Source organism: Camelus dromedarius, chromosome 1, assembly GCF_036321535.1.
Source record: "Camelus dromedarius isolate mCamDro1 chromosome 1, mCamDro1.pat, whole genome shotgun sequence".
Taxonomy (NCBI): Eukaryota; Metazoa; Chordata; class Mammalia; order Artiodactyla; family Camelidae; genus Camelus; species Camelus dromedarius.
The window spans coordinates 66,870,555-66,891,693 of NC_087436.1; the positions used below are offsets into that span (position 1 = coordinate 66,870,555).

At 33.5% G+C, this 21,139-nt stretch overlaps 1 protein-coding gene across 5 annotated transcripts in view; it reads right to left on the bottom strand.

Annotated features, from left to right (window-relative positions):
- The window catches only part of EPHA5 (EPH receptor A5), a 309,727-nt gene that overhangs the window by 146,557 nt on the left and 142,031 nt on the right, over window positions 1–21,139 (bottom strand). For 3 of the 5 annotated variants that reach the window (XM_031469727.2, XM_031469736.2, XM_064484988.1), the window contains exons 4-5: window positions 6,738–6,893; window positions 2,438–2,773 (exon numbers count right to left, since the gene is read on the bottom strand). The exons of the other annotated variants lie outside the window; for them this stretch is intronic. In XM_031469727.2, the coding sequence (XP_031325587.1) occupies window positions 2,438–2,773; window positions 6,738–6,893 (492 nt within the window). The remainder of the gene's footprint in view (window positions 1–2,437; window positions 2,774–6,737; window positions 6,894–21,139) is intronic. 5 annotated transcript variants of the gene reach the window in all.

Consider the following 21,139-nt stretch of genomic DNA (forward strand, 5'->3'; position numbering starts at 1 on the left):
CAATCTCAGTTTCTAGCTTAATACAAGATTCTCATCTTGAAAAAATTACTATTTTCTTCTTGTACTTTTTGGCTATAATTTTGAATCTGGACAGTTCATACATCACACTGATTTCACAAACATCAATCAATCAGAAAATGACAAAAAAATATAAATTTGAAACAAATCAATTAAGAAAAATGCATTTCTCAAAAAAACACTCCTTAGAGGAGATGGAAATGGAAGTGAAAATGTACTGAAAGAAGTTTTATATAAAATCCAGTACAGATAACTTTCTTCAGTTTAATGCTGAAAAAATATTCAAACATTAAAACCAACTATTACACTTTCTACAATGTTGGTACTTGATAAATGTCCAGCACGGTGGAATTAAATATAAGATTTTTTAGGAGCTACTTAAAATGAACAGTTTGTGGAAACTGAGATTTGGTTAGTCTGGAATGTAAGATACTGATATTTTTATTTTTTAATTTTTATTTTTTTGGTAGATTTGCAAGAATTTTACAGTATGTGTATTCTGAGAAAGTAGGGAAAAAAGCTGCAACTAAAAGTCAACAAAATGTCTGCTCTGAATACAAATGTTTGCTTTACATGATAGCCGTGCCTTGAACAGCTGGATGAAAATTATTCTTTCTTGGTATTTAAAGTATTTATAATTCAAAAAACACGCTTTGCATCCTAACAGGTCAGCAAGTAAAAGATAACTACAGCAAATACTTATTAATCTCATTATTTTAAATATAAACAGTCATTTCCTACATCTAGTTCATGAGAGAAATATCTTTCAAAGAAGTTAAGGTTATGCAAGCTAAACAATATTATCCCAAAGGAATACAACTCTTAATGCCTGCTCAGTATGCTTTCAGTACGTTGATGGAAGATTCACATGCAGAAGCAAGTAAGCTTGAAAAATGTTGCATATGAAACCTGAAATTGTATGTTTAATGCTAATACTTTTCTGATGTGGGAAGATAGTTCACATTCACAGAATGCTTGTGGCATCTAGAAACTGTGATGGAAAAGTGATATACACTAGTATTGCCAGCAGCTGAGTCTATAACTGAAGGAAAACTTATTTTTCACTATTTTTGTCTAGTTCTTAAGCACTTTTATTAGTTTGATCTTAGATTAGGGAGTAAACAGAGAAAAATATACAGGACTCACTGAAGAAAGTGATAGATGTGTGTACAGTGTTTTTTCTCATGGAATAAAAACAGTGCTGTGAACACATACTCAACATGGATGAGAACATCTAGAGTGCGTAGAATGACTCAGTGAATTACTCAAATATCTTTATATCGTCTGGGCTACTTCTGAATGTTTTCCTCAGGTATAGCAATCAAAAATAACTATGAACTCAATGGCATGTGTTTTTCTTCTTTTCAAAAGATAATCACTTCATTTACCTGACACACCCAATAATTCACATTATTTCAGTGAAGACTTGATTACAACAGCATACTCTTGTCAACCAGATCATCTACCACCTGCAAACTTAGACTAACATTATATGAATTAAGTCTAATTTGATTTGGTCAAACACATCCTATTCTACTGTGAGCTCTACTGGCAAGGATGTCCTCACTGACCAAAGTCCATCTGAGGCACTGTTAAGGTAACAAGCTTATGCCCCTGCACTGAGAGCTGTGGACAAGGAATACAGGGTAAATTACATTTAATTCAGCCATAGTTTACCTTTGGTTTTTATTTTAGCAGAAGAGAAGCCCTCTATATTGATTTACTTAAAATGGAGTATGTGAGGGGAACCTTTAGGGGAATTAGCAGTTCAAGCAGAACTGTTTTCTTTGCTCCCTAATAATTACTCCCGAGTATTTCCAAGATCTTCCTATGGAGAAGAGATGTACTTTCACATCTATGGTAGTTGCACAATAGTTCATAGTTATTTTAATTTTGCTAAACAGATTTATCAAAGAAAAATTACTTCATGCATTTTTATAACAAGAGTGACAGAAATAATAAGAAAACCCTATTGCAATCTGCAAAAGAAATTCAGCTGTGGTGCCAAACAAACAAGCAAATAAAACCTGCTTGATTACAGCCAAATTAATGAATAAAACAAAAAAACTTAAAGTAAACAAAGCACCAAAAATGTAGATCTGAGCTACAATAATTGCCTTGTGTGAAATTTTGGGATAAAAAATAATTGCTAGCCAATGGATTTGAGCCAAAGATGTATTTTCTAATGAAAAAATTCAATTAAAATCTCTCTCTTTTTTTCTGTCCATGGCTGTGTCTGCTAAGAAAGCTTTAGCTTTTATTTGTTTAAAACTGAAAAAAAAAAGCATTTCAAGATGTTTCGAATTTAAATCCTAACCCTCTGGATAATGGGAAGTTCTCTAACATGTCTCAGGCAACTTGGCCCTCAGCTGTGGAGATACAGCCTAAGGTACATGATTTGGTTGGACATCACACTTACCTGCTTGATTTGTGGTTACATTTACAGACACATACTGCCGGGCTCCAGGGCTCAAGTCGGACACTCCATTCACTGCCTCAATCTCAAAGGTATAGTTTGTGTGAGCGAGCAGATCCACCATCATGACAGAGGTGTTTTTCAGGCCGGTTTGCTGGGGGAGGTACCTGACATGACCGCCACACTCGTCACACACACCTGCATGGGAGTTGCACTTCTTGCATGCAATATAATATGACACATCTTTCCTTCCACCAGTGTCAGCAGGAGGAATCCATTCCAGAAAGACACTAGTTTCATTAACATTTGAGATGGCATTCCGAGGAGCTGAGGGGGGTCCTGGTTTGCAAAGTAAAGTGAAAAAAACAAATTTTGAGATGATAAAATTAGGCATTTGTTTACTACACAAATCTCTGGTCTGAGGGAAAAAACAGATTTGCAATCAATCTTTTAAGCAGGGAGAATGCAAGAGTCATCAATTTGTAATAATCTTTGAAAAATCTTGTTATAGTTTTGTAGGGACAATAGTGGGGTTTATATCCTATAGAAATGACTTATCTTGGCAATCTTATGAGTTAAATTAAAGAAGATGTTTTGTTTAGTGTATATGTAAAGCATTATGGAGTAAAAACAAAAAGTAATGTGAGATAAAATTATGTATTCAAACAGTGGCAAGTTCTTCAGCAAGTCCAAGGAAAAATTTTCCTTGGGGACTGAACTGATTACTTCCCTCACAGATACTTGTCCCTGAAACCTAGGAAGTAAATCTGAAGTATTTACTAAGCAAGGAGCACAGGTAGAAATAGGAATTTTCACTGTGGCTCTTGACTACAAATTCTGCAGGAAGTTAAAAAAAATAGCCTTAGTTTATTCAAAATACATTGCATATCTACTGATCAATCATTAACAAAATTAGACCCTTCCTCATATACCAAGATAGAACTAGAATTTAAGTAGTTGATCAACACTACAATCTGCAATAAAATTTTGCTTACATTGATATCATTTTAATATTACGGCTCTGAAAAATTGTGAATTTTACTTAACTGGAAATGTAAAACTGATTTTAAAAATAACTCTCAAAAATACAATGAAAGGAAGAATGAACATGCTCAGACCTTGAAAAGATCAGCAGGATAAATTTATATATAAATAAGAAATAATACCCGTGTGCACATTGCTTTATTTCTGAAACCAATACTTAGCAGACTAAAGAGAACTAACATCGGTTACATATCAATTGTAGCAAATGTATAACTCTGGTGGGGGATGTGGATAATGGGGAGGCTACGCATGTGTGCCGGCAGGGGACGTATGGGAAATCTCTCTAATTTCCTCTCAGTTTTTTTATGAGCTTAAAACAGCTCTAAAAAAATAAAGTCTAAAATAATTGCATAATGTCTGGCTCTGTAGTAGATTTTCAGATATTTAGAGTTACAACCTCAGTCAGCTGTTAATATTATATGATCTGATGTACTCAAAGAGAAAATACACCTAAATTTGTTTCAAACTTAGTAAAGATTTCCCAACAGGGAATAAAATCGACTGTGATGGTAGCTGAATGGTTCATAAGCATAAATTAAGCTACTTAGGATGACATATCTTAGTTATCTTAATATACGCTGTCTGCTCTAGATACAGAAATTAGTATAAATTTCTACCTAACATTTATTAAGCCATGACTGCTGAGGACTAACTGTAAATGTAAAAAGAAAGCTACCTCGTATTTGTAAAATTTCACTTAAAGAACTCCATTAACGTAAGAGTTGCCATTTTTGACAAAACAGTCCCCACCTTGGCTATATTTGTGGTTGAGTCCTGTAAATTTCCCATACAACCTCACACACTTCAATATAAAACAGTCACTTTTAAGTTGAAACAAATATTTAAGATGGAAATACAAGTATTATTTTTTACTATTACATTTAGCTTATTTAACAGTGGAACGTTACAGAAAAAAATGCAATTTGAGATTAAAATGTTACAGGTCTATTTCTGTAAAAAGGTAAAATCTACTTGAAATATGTCTATTTCAGAAAGATATCAAACTTCTTGACTTTTTTCCCCTGCCAACGGAAATATACCCACAGTTAACACCTTTCCTCTCTCTAAATCTGTAACCCTGCATCAGAGTCTGCCCCTTCCTTTTCTTCAGACTCTGCTACTAACAGCCCCTCAGCATGTGGGTGGGGACACATATGCCTCTCAAACTCAAAGTGAAACTCACATTCAAGGGAAGCTCCAAGACATAACCAGTAGAGGCTCAGACTGACATATACCTAAAAATAATGTAATGAAATTCCACTGTCCTATTAATAGATGCGATGTATGAACCAAAGCTGGGCTGTGAGGAGTACCCTTAATGTAAGCAGATTTATTAGAATCTTAATTTTGTTTGATTTTCTTTCCCTAGAAGTTTACAACATTTTGTTTTCCAGAGTACTAGAAAAAATATTAGAAGGAGTTGAAATCATAAATTTAATTCCAGAGAGCCAAAGAGACATCAATCAAGCCATCTCCTCTGTTCAAGGGGGTCATCATATGCAGTACTTGTGGTACAATGAATGCAAGTAAAAACAGAACACACACACTCACAGATTATATATTAGAAAGACCTCCTACAGGAGTCCCAATAGTTGTTTTTGAGAAATGCATACAAATTAGTGTTCTTTTGAGACACAGTATTGGAAATTCACACACCTGGAGACAGAGGAAAACATGAAGCCTCAGGTCCTAACAGAGAGCTAAGCAGTCCCTGCCACCAGAGCACGGGCTCTCCCCCATTCCCAAACCTTGTAAACTTACAGAAAGGGAGGCTCACATTTATGCTGAGAAAGAGAAAGATCATGGCTGGACCACTTAAATAAAATACTTAAAAACTTAATGAAATGCCAGTAATTCAAAACATGGTTTTCTCTCCCTAAATTACCACTCTATGATCTAGCTAACTTTTCACCCCCACCACCTGGGCTTTCTTTGGCTCTGAATAATTGAAGCAATCTCCACTGCAACCAAGATGCATTACATTCAATCAGTTTATACCTCCATTCAAATGTATCCTTTCAAAAAATGTATATAATAATGCTGCTTATTCATTTGAAGATGAATTGTTTGTAATTAGTGATCATCTAACCCATAAAATTATCAGAATGTGATAAAAGAATGATTGTTAGAAATGTAAACTCAATATCAATGATTTGAGAAATTATGAAAATATGTTTCACTGAAACTATGACATTCAGACACTGAAATTCAGATGAAATTTCAGTTTGTGATTATTTGATTAAAGAAGTTGTATGTCTTTATACATAATACTAGTGAATATTAAATTTCAAAAATTTTTGTTCATCTTTGAAAGCAACTACAACTTACTGGGATCTAAAATAGTAGGACATGGGACATCATGGAAATTTAATGTTATGGGGAAAGGGGATTCACTGTTCTTCCCTTTCATTTTCTGTTTTTGTTTGATCTGTTATGGAGACTATGATTGTGGAGAAAATAAAGACGTATTGTCATTACGAAAACTAACATATAGATTTGTTTACTTCCCCAAAATAATCTGGAATATAAGAAAAACAAAGCACCAAAACATTGATAGATATGGATGCATCCACTACAAATGTTGGAATTAAATGTTTAATATTCATCTCTTCTAATTTTAAGATTACCTGATCTTATAATTAATAATAGTTAAAAGCACTCACTATTCATAAACACAACAAATACTTGAAAATTCTAGCTGACACCTGGTTTTGTATTTGACTCAAGTCTGACTTGCTAACCCCCAGTTCTCCATGTTCTTGTAGTGTTTCCTGTCTTCTTTTATAAATGACCTTCTCATTGGCCTCTGCAGCTTAGTGGGGCAGGTTAGAACAAGGAGGTGGAAGTGCTATTTACTGCATATTTTTGTGATCAGAAAGTTGGCTAGGAAGAAGAAGAAGAAGAGGAAGAAAAATAAAATAGGTTTACCAGGAACAAGGAAATGAATTTATCAAAGTTATGTGTAGCTATCATGAACACTAAAACAAATCATAAAACAAAAGGAAAAATGCTGTATTTGTGGCTCAGATGTTGAATTTGAAATTAGGGGAAAGGGATGCTTCTAACCGTAAGTGATAAAAGAGACTCAAATTTCTCAATGCTCATTCAAGAAGACTGAAATCTGGTGACATACTCTATTGGAAGATTAACCATTATGCCTGTTGTGGGGAAATGGGAATAGAATGTTAACAGGCTCCATCATGCTCTTTCTTCAAACTGGTGAAAGTCAGCATCACCAAATATCCGTGGGTTTCCTTACTTGTGCATGCCATTGTGGGTGGATCAGACTCCCTCCTGAAATAATCCTTTTCACAGACACAAGAGGTTGAAGCTTCCTCATGGGTGTAACTGTGAGGTGGACATTTGCTGCAGCTCTGGCTGTGAGGTGAGGCTTTGAAGAACCCAGGTCTGCACACTGTCAAAAGAAATAAGAGACTAAGCTTTTCCCCAGAACAGATGCAGTGTTTGCTTTGTGAATAATGTCATTATTTTGACTAGCATACATAGATTACATATAACACCATCTTTTCATAAGTTCAAAATTTTTTCATAGGCTTCTGAATCATAAATAACAAGCTATTCATTCAGATAATCAAATATTTATTTTAAGTATTTAAATGAAACATGTTGGGAATATATATATTTTTAATGATTTTTATGCCATAGGAGCTTCTATCAAATTATATTCTAAATAAATACTGAATATGTATTTAACACTGAAGTACTGCTTTGAGTATAATTTTCATTTTCGCTATTATTAATACAGCTTATGTTGAAGAAATGCAGAATTTTCCACTATGCTCAGAGAATGGCAGGGTACACAGTTGGGGCTAAAATTCTGTGGTTTAATTAATTAATTAATAGGTGCCAATAGCTTCACAAATTCTGTTACAATGAAGAGAATTCATGATTGAGCTGGTATATCAATCACATTATATTGATTTCAGGAGGAGTCAGACTTTAGGCATTTATTTATATTTTGCTCCATTTTAGAACTTTCCTTTTGAGGTTCTCACTGATTCAACATCTGTCTATTCTAGTATCAGCCAGGTTTGCATTATAAAAACAATAGTGCTCTACAAAGGGTAAAAAAATGTGCCTTATTCAATTCTGCACTGACAATACTTATCACGGTATTTGACCACAGAAAGTGTTCACATAGTGTTCTGCAGCTCATGCTTGAGTGGCATGGCATGAAGAATGTAACTGAACTGTTCAGACTCACTTGAAGAAAAGGTTCTTTGATACCCTTGTTAAGTTGGTGGTAAGGTAAGTAAACGCTAACAAAGTAAATCTTTTTCTTCTGTAGATTCTCTGGACTCTTGTATTTTTCTTTCTTCTTGATTGATTATAAAGCCAACCTTCAATATTCCAATTGCCTCCTATGGGACGATTGAAGACCACTGAACTGATGATTTGATGACTTTTTAGAGCTTAGTTAAAATAAAGCAAATCAACCACCTATATTTTTTCCTTTTTTTAAAATTCACTATATAGATTTAAAAGTATTTATTTAAGCATCAATGAACATTTGCTAAAGCTTAAAGATAAACTTGTATTTCCATAGAATTTTTTGATAGACATAATGAAGTGGGGCTAATTTTCATGTGCTATAAATGATCTTGAGTTTTAGTAATCCATGCTAAGGCTTCCTGCCATCACCATGAATAATCAGGAATTGACAAAAATGAGAAGGTACTTTTTTCAGAAGATCTAATTATAGCGATAGTAAAGCCTTAATGCTCTTATAAATTCAGAGAGAATGTGAAGGTATTTGAAAGATAAGAAGAGCTTTTTGATAGTATTAGGGACATTCTTGTAGTTAAATGATTAGGAGAAGATTTAAAATATTCTTTTTCTTATAATAGGATTGCTGTAGCAGCCAGTACCATTCTTAGCTAAGTTATCCAATTTTTCTTCTTTTATCCTTTTCAATAAACCCATTCTCACTTTAAACACGATTTGCTTTCAAAGAAATGAACTGTCAATCCACACGTTCTGCATATTAGGAACTCATTTATCTTTCCTGAAACAAAAGTCATTTCTTTTTAACCAGTGCCTTTTAGTTTAAAGACTTTATACGATAGTATATATAACACTGTTGATCAAATCCATGGGAACGTTGGAAATAGGAAATAATAGAAATGTAAGTAAAAAGTAGATAAATGTATCTTTCTGTTCAGTTGTTGAACAAAATGCTTTCTGCAGGTGGTGGGCCATAAATTTTGCTTGGTACTGGGTTACGAAGGTGAAAAAGCCAGACACGGTCCGGCCTTTATGAGTCTTAAAGGTGCTGCACAAATAATTATAAATATGATTATGCCAGGAAAGAGAAAGAGCATGGGAGTGAATATAGACACCAAATTTAGCCTGGCATGCCAAAGAAGACTTCCCTTAGGAAGCTGAGTCTCTGCTGAGTTGTCAAGATCAGGAAAAGTATCCCATCTGAGGAGGAGTATTGCAGAGTCTTAGAGGGTGAAATCTTCTCAGAGAACCAAAAAAGGAGGAGAGCAAATCAGGAGATGGAGAAAACCAAAAAACGAAACAAAATAAAACCAATCAGGGGGAGTGTAGGAATAAAGAGACAGAGATGATGTGAGGGAAGAGGATATCAAATCAGAAACACCTAATCGTTTCTATTATTTGGCACTTTAAATTTATGGGTAAAAATAAGTCATTACAAAGTTTTAAGTAGGGAAATAATACGATCAAAGTGGTGTTTAAGAGATCATTTCACAGAAGCATGGGCAATGGACTGGAGAGGAACATGGATGGAGGCATTTGGCCCTTTTGTTTCTGTTGCACTGGTCTGGAAATGGGCAAGAGTGGTTCCAGCAGTGATAGACAAGAGTAGGTGAATTCAAGAGATAAGTGTGAAGTACAATCAGCAAGATTTCATGACACATTTAATAAAGCAGATGCATGAGTGAGAAATCCTCAGAATGACTCTAAGGTGCCTGGCTTAAACTGCAATACTGGTGCCATTTTCTCAGATAGAGAACACTAGTTATGAAATGTGTTGGGGGAAGATAACGATTGCGTTTAAAGTATTATTTAATTTGAGGCGGCTAAAGAAATCCAAATAGAGGTATAGAAGGAAAACTGTAGGGTTAATGTTGTCCAAGAAAAATATCATAAAATCATAATCATCCACTGCCTTCAAACCACGGCCCTAAATCCAAATGGGACATGCACTGCTGCTAGACAATCTTAGTATTATTTCCTTAGTTAATTCCAGTTCGCAGCATCAAGGTGATTATTTTGTAGCATTTCCTATTTCTTCTAATTCCTTACAAGCTCTATTCCTTTGTGACTCTCCTGGTACATTTGTGTATGTGCTGAGAAAACAAGTCATCACAGAGGAACTTTCTTATTTTCTTATTTTCTTACCACCAAATCTCCAAGCCTATGTGCACTTGTACCTTTCTTCCTGTTAAAATGGAAACATATCTTTGCTCTTTATATAAAAAAAAAAATCTATTTGAATTAGGAATCCCATCTGTAACTCTGAGAGTCATCTTCCAAGTGTCTAAGATCCCTCTTACATGCTCAGGTTCTCTCTCTCTCTTCCTCCCTCATCTAGTCATTCACAGAAGTCTGATACAATTTTCCAGAACTTTTCAATGGAAATAACATGAAACAAACCAAAACAAACAACACAACTATCAATCTTGCTTGATTCCAATTCTCCCTATGGTTACCAAACAGTTTTGTTTCCATGCAGAACAACAGTTTCTTAAATTATTTTCTTAAAATATTTTCTTAAAATATATTAAATGCATGTATCTACAGTTCCTCATTTTAAATCACACGTTGACACGCTCCACCCCACTGCAACTGCTTTGGTTAAGAATGTAGTTGTCTTGTTGCCATAATTCTCAACAGCATTTGATCATCTCTTCTTTCTGTAAACTCCAGTTAATTTTACTACAGAATGCTAGCATAGCCTATGAGTTTCCACATAATATTTAAGAAACCCTTTAAATATGGTCTCCTACCACACTCACTATCTCCATCCCTACTAATCTTGTAATTTCCAGCACTTGAGCAACTCCTTTGAATATTGCAGGAAAAGCATTCCAGGAAAAGACAAGAAGTGTAAATTAGGAAAAAAAAAAAAAGCTTATAATCAATGATAAGGGATTTGGATTTAATCTGAATGCATTTTGGCGGGGGGAGAGGTAATTACGTTTTTATATATATATATATTTTTAAATGGAAGTACTGGGGATTAAACCCATCAATGGATGTACTGGGGACATTGTGCATGCTAAGCACACAGTCTACCACTGAGCTACGCCCTCTGCCCGAATGCATTTAGAAGACACTGCATGTATTATTTTTTGAAGGCGCTCTTTCTGTTAAGCACTGTGGCAAAGAATATTTGTACTGTGGTGAGAAAGTAAAAATTCTACTCTATACCCTGAAGCCACAACATATTTGAGAAACAGAAAATAAATAATAGTAAAAAAAAAAAAAGGCAAAATTGACTTTTTACATTTTAATCAGGGCAATATTCAACAAATAATTATTTAGGTAAGCAGTAAAATTTCTGTAAATCCCAACTTGATATGTTTGATTCAAAAATAAAGGAAGCTCTGGAGCAAAGTTGTTTCATATGACACTTGTACATTACCTAAATATTATTGGAAAATATTATGCAAATCCCTGTAAGCTGGACAAGGAATAGGAGACCAAACACTGCATCCTATGTTAACAGGTTTCAGGAGGCTATTTTAGCAGTCCTCTGGAGGGAAGGAAACTATTTTTAGTAATCCTATTCTGTTCATGCTTCAAGACTCATTTTATAAGCACTACCTTTTCCATGACGCTTGTGCTGAATTCCATGATTACATATTCTTCCTTTACACATCCTTTAGATCTTTGAACTATTTACTTAGCACCTCTTTTATGGAAGACAGAAAGTATTTTGTCATAATTTCATGTGTATGAATTCTCAACTACTCCCAGTCTGTATAAACATCTTGGACAATGGAAACTGCTCATTTGATTTTCATTCTATGGAGCATAGTTCTTTGTACTGAGTACATATTCATCAGTACTTATTGGTATGAATAATATATCTGTGTCTTTCTCAGGGTTTAAATGATATAACAGGAACTTAATAAAAGCTGGTTAACTGTAATTGTTTAAATATTAAGTTCTACAAGTAAAAAATAACCTTACATCTTCACACACTGCTTTACAAGTTTTGCACAAACTATCAACACTAGCTCTCATACTGATCGCTTTAAAAACAAGGATGTTATAGATGTCAATTAAAATACAGTTTTAAAAATCTAAACAGAAAAAAGCATGTCATCAATATTCAAATGAATAAAGGCTGTCATTTGTTAAAATTGCAAAAAGGTGCTGCCCACTCTGATTAGGATTTTTTAAAAAGTCCTCAAAGTTACCAAAAATGGTTAAGGTGACAAGTTAGAATTTTTTCAACTATTTATGGACAATTAAATTATTTTTAATGTTTCCAAAATATTTTAGCCTTAAAGGTCCATCACTCTTGGGATACCCAAGTGAATTCATTTTACAATTCAAAGTCAGTACTTCAGAAGCATGGTCACCAAGAAAAAAAATTTAGAAGTAATATAAAATATACTGTTTTTTATTCTTTACTTGTTTTTATTTTTTACTGTTTATTTGTTACTATTTACCATTTACTTTTTAGTTGTTTACTGCTTTTTAATATATAATACTATAATTACCCCCACTAGAATTAAAATATACAGATCATTTAAAAACATATATAAAAGGAAATGGGAATAAAACTGCACACAGACTATTGTTGATAGAATTCAAGACATAATTAACCTTCAAAAATGTTATTGGATTTATCTAATTATGCTTTATTAAGAATGACAGAAAATCACTATGAACAAGATTTTTACCATAGTTCTATCATATGTGAAAGTCAGAGGATATCAGCTATGTCAAATTTGCTTTTTAAATAGATTTTTCAAAATGAGGTGCCCACAAGACAGGCTAGTCGAAATTTAGAAGATGTGTTAATTGAGAAAAACTGCATAACACAACATGCAATCAGAAAATCACAACTCAAAAAATATGGAATAATATGTATACCAAAATTTAATAATAACAGCAGATTTCTCCTTATATTTAAAATATATGCTAAGTAGGAAAAATAGGCATTGTGTTAAAGCACTGATATATTAAAGTAGATTTTAAACTAGGTAAAGTTCTTGAAAGTTTACAAACAGAAACAAGAGAAAGATCCTATTTTAGAATTTAGAATAAGCTAATTAGAATATAAGTTTACATAATTGAAAGCAATAAGGCTTCTCTGAATATTAGAAAACAATATCAAAGAAGAACAAGAATACGATTGATAAATACATTAAATCTCTCTCCCTGTCTCTATATAATTTAGGCTCAGCAAGTATTTATAGAAGCTCAAAGAATTATATAATATTTATAAATAGAGAGTAAAATTAATTGCTACATATCCTTTATATATTCATTCACTCAATATCTGTAATGAACCAAACTTATGTGTCATAAACTGTACTGGACACTGGACATTAAAACATATTCATTGTCATTAAGCCATTAAATAACTCAGTCATGTGTGGCAATTGCTTGCATGTTGTCTGGCACATATTTAGACATTCATTAACTGTTTAATTTTGTTCAGTTTAACACACACAATTTTAAAGACACTCAAAATGACGATTTAAAAATAGCATCCTGTGTGTGTGTGTGTGTGTGTGTAGAGACAAAAACTGTGGTCTTTCAGTAAAAGACATTATATATATATATTATAAATCATAATTACAAATAAAATTATGAATTTTATACATTTATAAAATACATTTTATATTATAAATTATAAACAAACTATAGATGTATGACTTTAAAAATTGTTTAGAATTGTATTACTTTCACATTTTTGTTTCTAAATCTGTCTTTTATAGAAGTGCTGTATTCTGTAGTGTCAATGATCGATTCTAATACTGAATTGAATTGAACTCCCTCTCATAGTCTAGGGTAAGACAGCTCCTGTAAGAGTTCATCAAACAGTAGAATATCCTTAAATTTATTAAAAAATATATTATGCACCAATATCACCTCCTACTTAAGTTAGAACTTATATACTTCATAACTAATAGCTAGCAAAGTTAGAAGATACTTAAAATGTAAAATATACTGAAGAAAATATGTATAGGTAAAACCAGTTTACCAAATGAGCGAGGATGGAATGTCTTTCATGCTCAAGTAAAGCATGTCGATTGAATTATTACTTTGTTAACAATGGTATGTTTTTCCAAGATAAAACAGTTAAGCTAAACTAATTTCAATTTCACAAGTTTAAATACCAAGAGCCCTGCAGAGTATTCATGAAAAGACATTCTGCAGTGATATGATATGTTCCTCCACTTTGACAACATGGACATGCTTCTCCACTTTGACAACATGGACATGCTTGAGATACAGTAACAAACACATAAAGCACTCTGTGGTTTGGAATGGACTGACACATGGCCTTTAAACTGTGTACAGCTGTAAATCACAATACTACCATTTTATATTTATCTAATTGAACTTCCATTGAAATAAAAGCTACAAAATTTCAGTAACTCTTCAAAGACTTCTATAACCAACCTACACAAGGATGAACATTTACTGAAAATAATAGAATTCATGGTCTCTCTCAAAGAAGAGGCCATAATTTTCCTTTAATTGTTGATTGACTGGATTCCTCTACAATAATAAATTGCTACAGATAATTTTAAAGTTGTATTTTAATTATTAATTTCCTGGATACTTTTTTATCCCTATAATTTCAAAGATGCTGAGCAGTTTTCCTCCCCCAAACAAGTATCAGCATGCTTCAGTAATAATGTGTACAGGATGTGTATGAGAATGTGCGTGAGTGCACAAAACGCTTCAGATATTTGGTTACATACCTTCCACTTCACTAAAAAATTAATTAGATAAAATTAATTTAAAATTTCAATTAAATATTCAAGAGTTTAAAAGAAGTATTTATGTTGTTATAATGCATAGACTTGAAAGGCATACTTTAAAAGGTTAGAAAAAGTTAATAGAAAATATGTTTGAATTACTCATCCTACCTTTTCTACTCTCAGACATTATCTTTACTTTTTCATAGACACACACAGCAGGTATCCATCTGAATAAGAATTAATCTTGACATCAGCAAATACTGTGTAGTTATGTTATGTCCCTTTTCTTACGAACAAGTGGTACTTTTGAACAGTCTTTCATAATTTAAATTCTTTTTAAGTAAGGAAGTATCAGCTATCAGATATGTTTGGTGAATCCATTTCTCAGTGAACATGGACTACTTTCAAAAAACAAAATGGAAATTAAGTTTAATCAAATTAAATGACTTTTTAATTTTAAATGGTAAACCTTTATTTTATTATGCCTTCAACTGATAAAAGCCTTAGAGCCAAAAAATCCAGGGGATGGCTGAGCTACAAAACATTGAGAAAACAGACTTTTACACATTCCTTTCAGAGTACCTAAAACTTAGCACTAAGCCCTGCAAGTATGTTCAACATATTTTCATGGGTTAATTGGCTATCCAGAATGTATAATTCTTTTGTATCTTCACAAGCAAAATTAATGTCTATAATTATTTTATAAGCTTAGAGAAAAGTCAGAAACCTTTTTGAGAATGAATTTTACTGTGTATGAAAGGGGAATTCTATGGGTGAATACTATTTCACCAAAGACCAAGACACAAAGTTTAGCATTTGTTTATTGATAATAAAACATACATTATCTTTCCTAAATTAAAAGGTATAAAAGAACCCCACTCTCTCACCATAGGCAAGGACAGCTGTTCTGTACAAATTAATTAAATCTGACAATATCTAGGCCTTTTCACTTCATTTCATATCGAAATTAAACATTGATAAAATATCATGAAATAATCTTGTGTCAGCTTATAGTGTTTTTCTTCATTACTGAATGGTTTAATCCCTGTGCTTTTCTGAACATTATTCGTGATAATATGAATGTGTATTGTCTTGCTAAGTGGGATGTACCATTTAAATATTAAGCTGGATGATGTCTTGTAATTGAAAGAAAAGTGTATATGGCTTATGTATTAGATTTGAAGTATCCATTATTATTAGAATCAGGTAATGAAAGCCAGTTTGTTTAACTCATGTCTGTATGGTCATAAAATAAGTCTAGTTATGAATCATGAAGTAAGTATGTTCCAGGTAATGCAATAAACCTTACATGAAGGGACAAAAGAATCCAACACAATATTTGTTATGCAAATGTAGGCAAGGTTAGGCTCAGGGTCTTGACCTAGACTGCTATGGTAAAAACAGTGCTTTGTTATGAACATTTCTCTTTGGACCACTCGGCATTACCTCCTACTTCACAAATTCAGAAGATGATACCACCTATGAAACAAAATTATATCTACTTTGATGTAATGAAAACATACAGATTAAGTATGTGCTGTTTTGGAATAAAGAATAAGCCATTATATGTAGTTTAAATGCATTAGTGATAATTTTCTTCTTAAAAATCAAACAATAACTACAACAAAGGAAAACTTACTCCTCAGTCCAGAGAATTACTCCCTAGATTGATTATAATTTGAGTTTAACTAAAATGTTAACAATGCAGTTTTTTAAAAAGCATAGAAATAGAGAGATTAACTGTAATAAGCGTTTAAAATCTGTAATTTGCATTAAAACAAAAGAGATATTTAAAAATTGCCTTGATTATTTGCAAGAAAGAATACTTGAATATAGGCTATAGTTGGTTTATATGGATATAAATATAAATACAATGAAGGCAGTGTAGAGAACACATAAGACATGCAATTGTTCTAAACCAGTTTTCTCCAAATTGTACACTAAGAATTAAACTGAATCAAGCCATTTCGCAAATGTTCAATCCACATCTATGAAATGTTGTTTTAAATTGAAAGTCTGCAAGTTAGCAAAAGCAACTTGCTAGTGCAGTTAATTTGGCAAAAGCAGTCATCTATTTGCCCCTAATTTTCAGTGTGCAAGTGCCCTACTGGGCCTGAAATTAAACAATTTCAGATGTCAACATTAGGGGCAAAATTCTTTATTCACAGAATGGGAGATTCATCTCCAAAAAACCTGGTAAAGACTGTCTTTTAATACTTTACCTTATTTCTAGAAATTCTGAGCCAGCAAAAAGCTCAAATATAGTTCATAGCATTATATAGTACATTATCTTTATTTGTCGAGGTTTAGCTCACATAATTTTTTCTTCTTAGTTTAATGTGATCAGTACTATGGAATTACTCAGTCATTCCCAGAGTTTATTTTTATGTCCTAGCTATCGGGTGATCTCAATTTCAAAATCAGAATGGGGCTTGGCCTTTTTCAAAAGCCAGAGCAGGAAGAAAAAGGAAGCCAGAAAAACAACTCTAAATGGCTGATCTTAGAGATGATTAGAAAGCAGGTTCTTTATTTTGTGAAATGGAAGATTAGACCTTAAAGTTATAATCTTAATCCAAATTAGATTATGTTTCAAAGTATATTTGTTTTCCACTGTCACTTTATGATTACCATTCTGCCATCATCTCACCAAAAATTCTCTTTTATAATTACATGACATAGAGATCACAATTACAGTAGCCATACTAAAAAACAAACTGACATATATTTAGCATGTCCACTAGTGCCAGTGAGTGAGTGAAACTCTACACAGATCCAGAGCATTTAATTAGGACAATAATAATAATAAGTCAGTGCTATTAACAATTCCATTTTATAGGTACAAGGCTAAGCAATGTGCCTAAGTTCTTAAAACCAGCCAGTAAGTAAAGAAGCCGGCAGTTCAGCACAGGTGTGTCTGGTAAGCTTTCTCACCATTGCTCTGCTGAGAGAAGGCCTTGAGGCACTAGCTTTCTGGTTCCTGGATAATAGATACTCTCTGTTTAACCATCCTCAGCTTTGAGGATTGTGGAGAACATTTCAAGTGTATTCTATGCAATCTCAGGTAATGGAGACTGCTATTAGCAGAACCTTATTCACTACTTTTTTCTCCTTACTGTGTTCTCCACAGTGCCTGTTTTTAACTCTTTCAGTCTATGTGACCACATAATAGCTCCTCTTTGATTAGATAAGCATAGACTTATGAGGTCACATAGACTTGAGTTCAAATCACAGCAATTTCACATTGTATCCATAAGACCCTTGAGTTGATACTTTACAACCCTGAGACTAAATTTCCTCATCTATAAAATAGTAGCTCCTTTATGGCTATTTGCAAGGGTTTAATTGGAATATGTAGATATAAATATAAATATGGATATGTCTGATGTATAACACACACACCCATCTATGTGTAGTGCGTGCTTGGCAGAGAACACACACTTAACAGATGACAGCTCTTTAAAACTAATATGATGAATACTGTAATTAATATGCCAATGGTCATCAAGGTTATAGTTACCTCTGTCTATCCATTTCAATTCAGAATAGATTTATATCTCACAAGACTGTAGAATTGGAAATGACCTTACAAGTGACAGTCACATGCCAGACATAATCCATGCACATACTAGGTTTGTATAATCAGCAGTCATTCCTCTTACCTCCTATTGTTTTTCCACTGAAGGAATGAATGTCTTTCTTAATTTAGATTTTAGGTTAGTTTTAATGAAGCTTTGTCTTTTACTCTTACTCAAGTGTTAATATGAAGGAACCATATTCAGGACTTTTAACTATTTAACAAAGACAGAAAGATTAAATAACCTGCCTAAAATCACACAGAAATTTTGGACTCAAGTTTTCGCCCCTGATTCCAATGTTATACTTTTTCAAATATATTACTAAATTATTCTCAGAAGGATAAGAACTCATTTTAAAACAAAAATCAATCTCATAGAACCATATGCCACAGAAAGTGTTTTGTTGTGATGGCTGCTGTTAGAATTCACCTCTTTCACTTGTGTTACCTTGAATATCTCCCAATTATCTTGATTAATTTCACACACTCCATATTTAGGGCAAGTCTGAACTGAGATATACAAATTCAAAATTTTCACTCCATTAGAACGCAAAACGTTAAGAGACTGTCAGTATTTGTAAGGTTTATCCCTTTAGTACAATCAGGAATAAACTTTTATAAGGCTAAAATTTGGCCCATGATAATTTTTCCATCCTTAAATATATATTAAAAAAATCTCAAAAGTTAGATAATCTTTGTCTCTGTGAGATTCTAGACATGTAGGATATAATACTTTTCTTACAATTTTGTAGCATAACTTCACAATTTAAGGGAAATTTCTTTAAGAAACTACAGTTTGAATAATATGAATGACTAATCTAAAACTTACAGGTGATAAAGGCCAATGAAAGCATGTAGAGTATGTTATAGAACCTCACATTTTATGTTTCTTTTTTCTTTTCTAACATCATGAACCTACCAAATTGACATATTTTTCAGCATGAAATTTACAACACTGATATTGAAAGGAGAGCATTTGTTATGGATGATATGTTTGGGTCCCCTCAAAATTTCTATGCTTAAGTCCCAACTTTCAATGTGATAGTATGAGGGGGTGGGACCTATGCGAGGTAACTAAATGGGTAAGGTCATGAGGGTGGGGCCATCATGATGAGACTAGTGGCCTTATAAGAAGAGACACAGTGGCTGGAGCAGAGTTAGTGGAAGTAAGTGCATTAGGGCATGTGATCAGAGGGGTAGTGGGCAACAGATCACAGAGGGCTTTGAAAGCTGTTGCAAAAACTTTCACTTTTACTCAGAGAAATGACAATACAATTTTAAAGGATCACTGTCGCTTCTGTCTTGAGAACTAACTAATGGATAAAGAGGGAAAACAAGAACAGTTAAGAGATTAAATCGTCCACCAGAAGGATGATGCTGGTTTGGTTCAGGGTGGTAGTAGTGGAAGTGGTGTGAAACCACTGGATGCTACATGTAACTGCAGGTAGATAAAACAGCATTTGCTGACTTACCTGATGTGGGATATCAGATAAAGACAGGAGTAAAGCATGATTTGAGGAACTAAAAGGGTGAAACTGTCCTTATCAGATACAGAGAAGTTTGCAGATGGTGCAGGTTTTCAGGGGAAGATGGAGAATTCAGTTTGGGACATATTACGTTTGAGAAGTATGAGACATTCAAGTGAAGATGTCAACCATACAGCTGGATAGATGAGTCCGGAGTACGAGAGAGAAGTCTGGGCTGAAATTAAGGGTATTTAAGGCCACGGGACTTAATAAAATCTCCATGGGAAAGAGTGTGCATGGAGAAGAGAAGACTGTCCTCCACACTCAGCATCCAACACACAAGATTCCAGACATCTTTGTCGACTGACTTTGGCTGGGTTCTTAAGATACAAAGATACTACCAAGAGACTCAAAGCATAACTTTCAGTTATTTATTTACTAATTATTGTGTCTTCAAAGTTCTGGGCAATTTAAGATACACTTTAATTAAATTTCATCAGTTAAAACTCTCAAGAAACCCATGAGGTTAAATAATATCATCTTCATTTTATACTTAAGTAAACTGTACTCCTGAAATATACCCAAGAACAAAGCTGAGATTCAGACCCAGTTCTGCTCACTGACAAGTCTGTCTCCCAGCCTCCTATTACCTTTATCCTTGAAGGGATTCTGGCTCTTTATTCCTGAAAGGATTCTGGGTCTGCCAGCCTTCTTTCCCAAGAAGAAATTTGGCTCCACTCTCTCTCCAACCTTCCTTTTGGTTTCTCAAGGAAAACCCATACTGGGCTGAACTAAGTGCCACCTGGCTTTGTACCATCCCACTTTTTAAACAAAGATGGACAAAACTAAATAATAAATTGTCTGTGGGAACATTTTCACTTTTTCCTCTGGGTGTGGAGAAACAGGAACCCTCCTACACTGTTGGTGGGAATGCAGTTTGGTGCAGCCATTATGGAAAACTGTATGAAGATTCTTCAAATAATGAAAGATAGAATCATCATATGATCCAGCAATCTCACTCCTGGGCATATATCCAGAGGGAACTCAAATTTGAAAAGACACAGGCATCCCAATGTTCATAGCAGCCCTATATACAATAATCAAGCCATGGAACCAACTTAAATGTCCATTGATAGATGACTGGATAAAGAACCTGTGGCATATTTCTACAATGGAATACTACTCAACCATAAAAAGAATAGAATAATGCCATCTGCAGCAACATGGATGGATCTGGAGATTGTCATTCTAAGTGAATTAAGTCAGAAAGGGAAAGAAAAATACTGTAAGATATCACTCATGTGGAATTAAAAAAAGAAGAAGAAAAAAGAAGACACTAATGAACTGGTCTACAAAACAGAAACAGACTCACAGACATAGTAAACAAACTTACCATAACTGGGGGAAAGGAGGTGGGAAGCGATAAATTGGACATTTGAGATTTGCATATACTAACTACTATATATAAAACAGATAAAAAACAAATTTCTTCTGTATAGCACAGGGGACTATATTTAATATCTTGTAACGTATAATGAAAAAGAATATGAAAACAAATATATGTATTTATATGTATGACTGAAACATTATGCTGTACACCAGAAATTGACATATTATAACTGACCGTACTTCCATTAAAACGAATAAATAAATCATTTTTTTCCTCTGTAAAATTCCT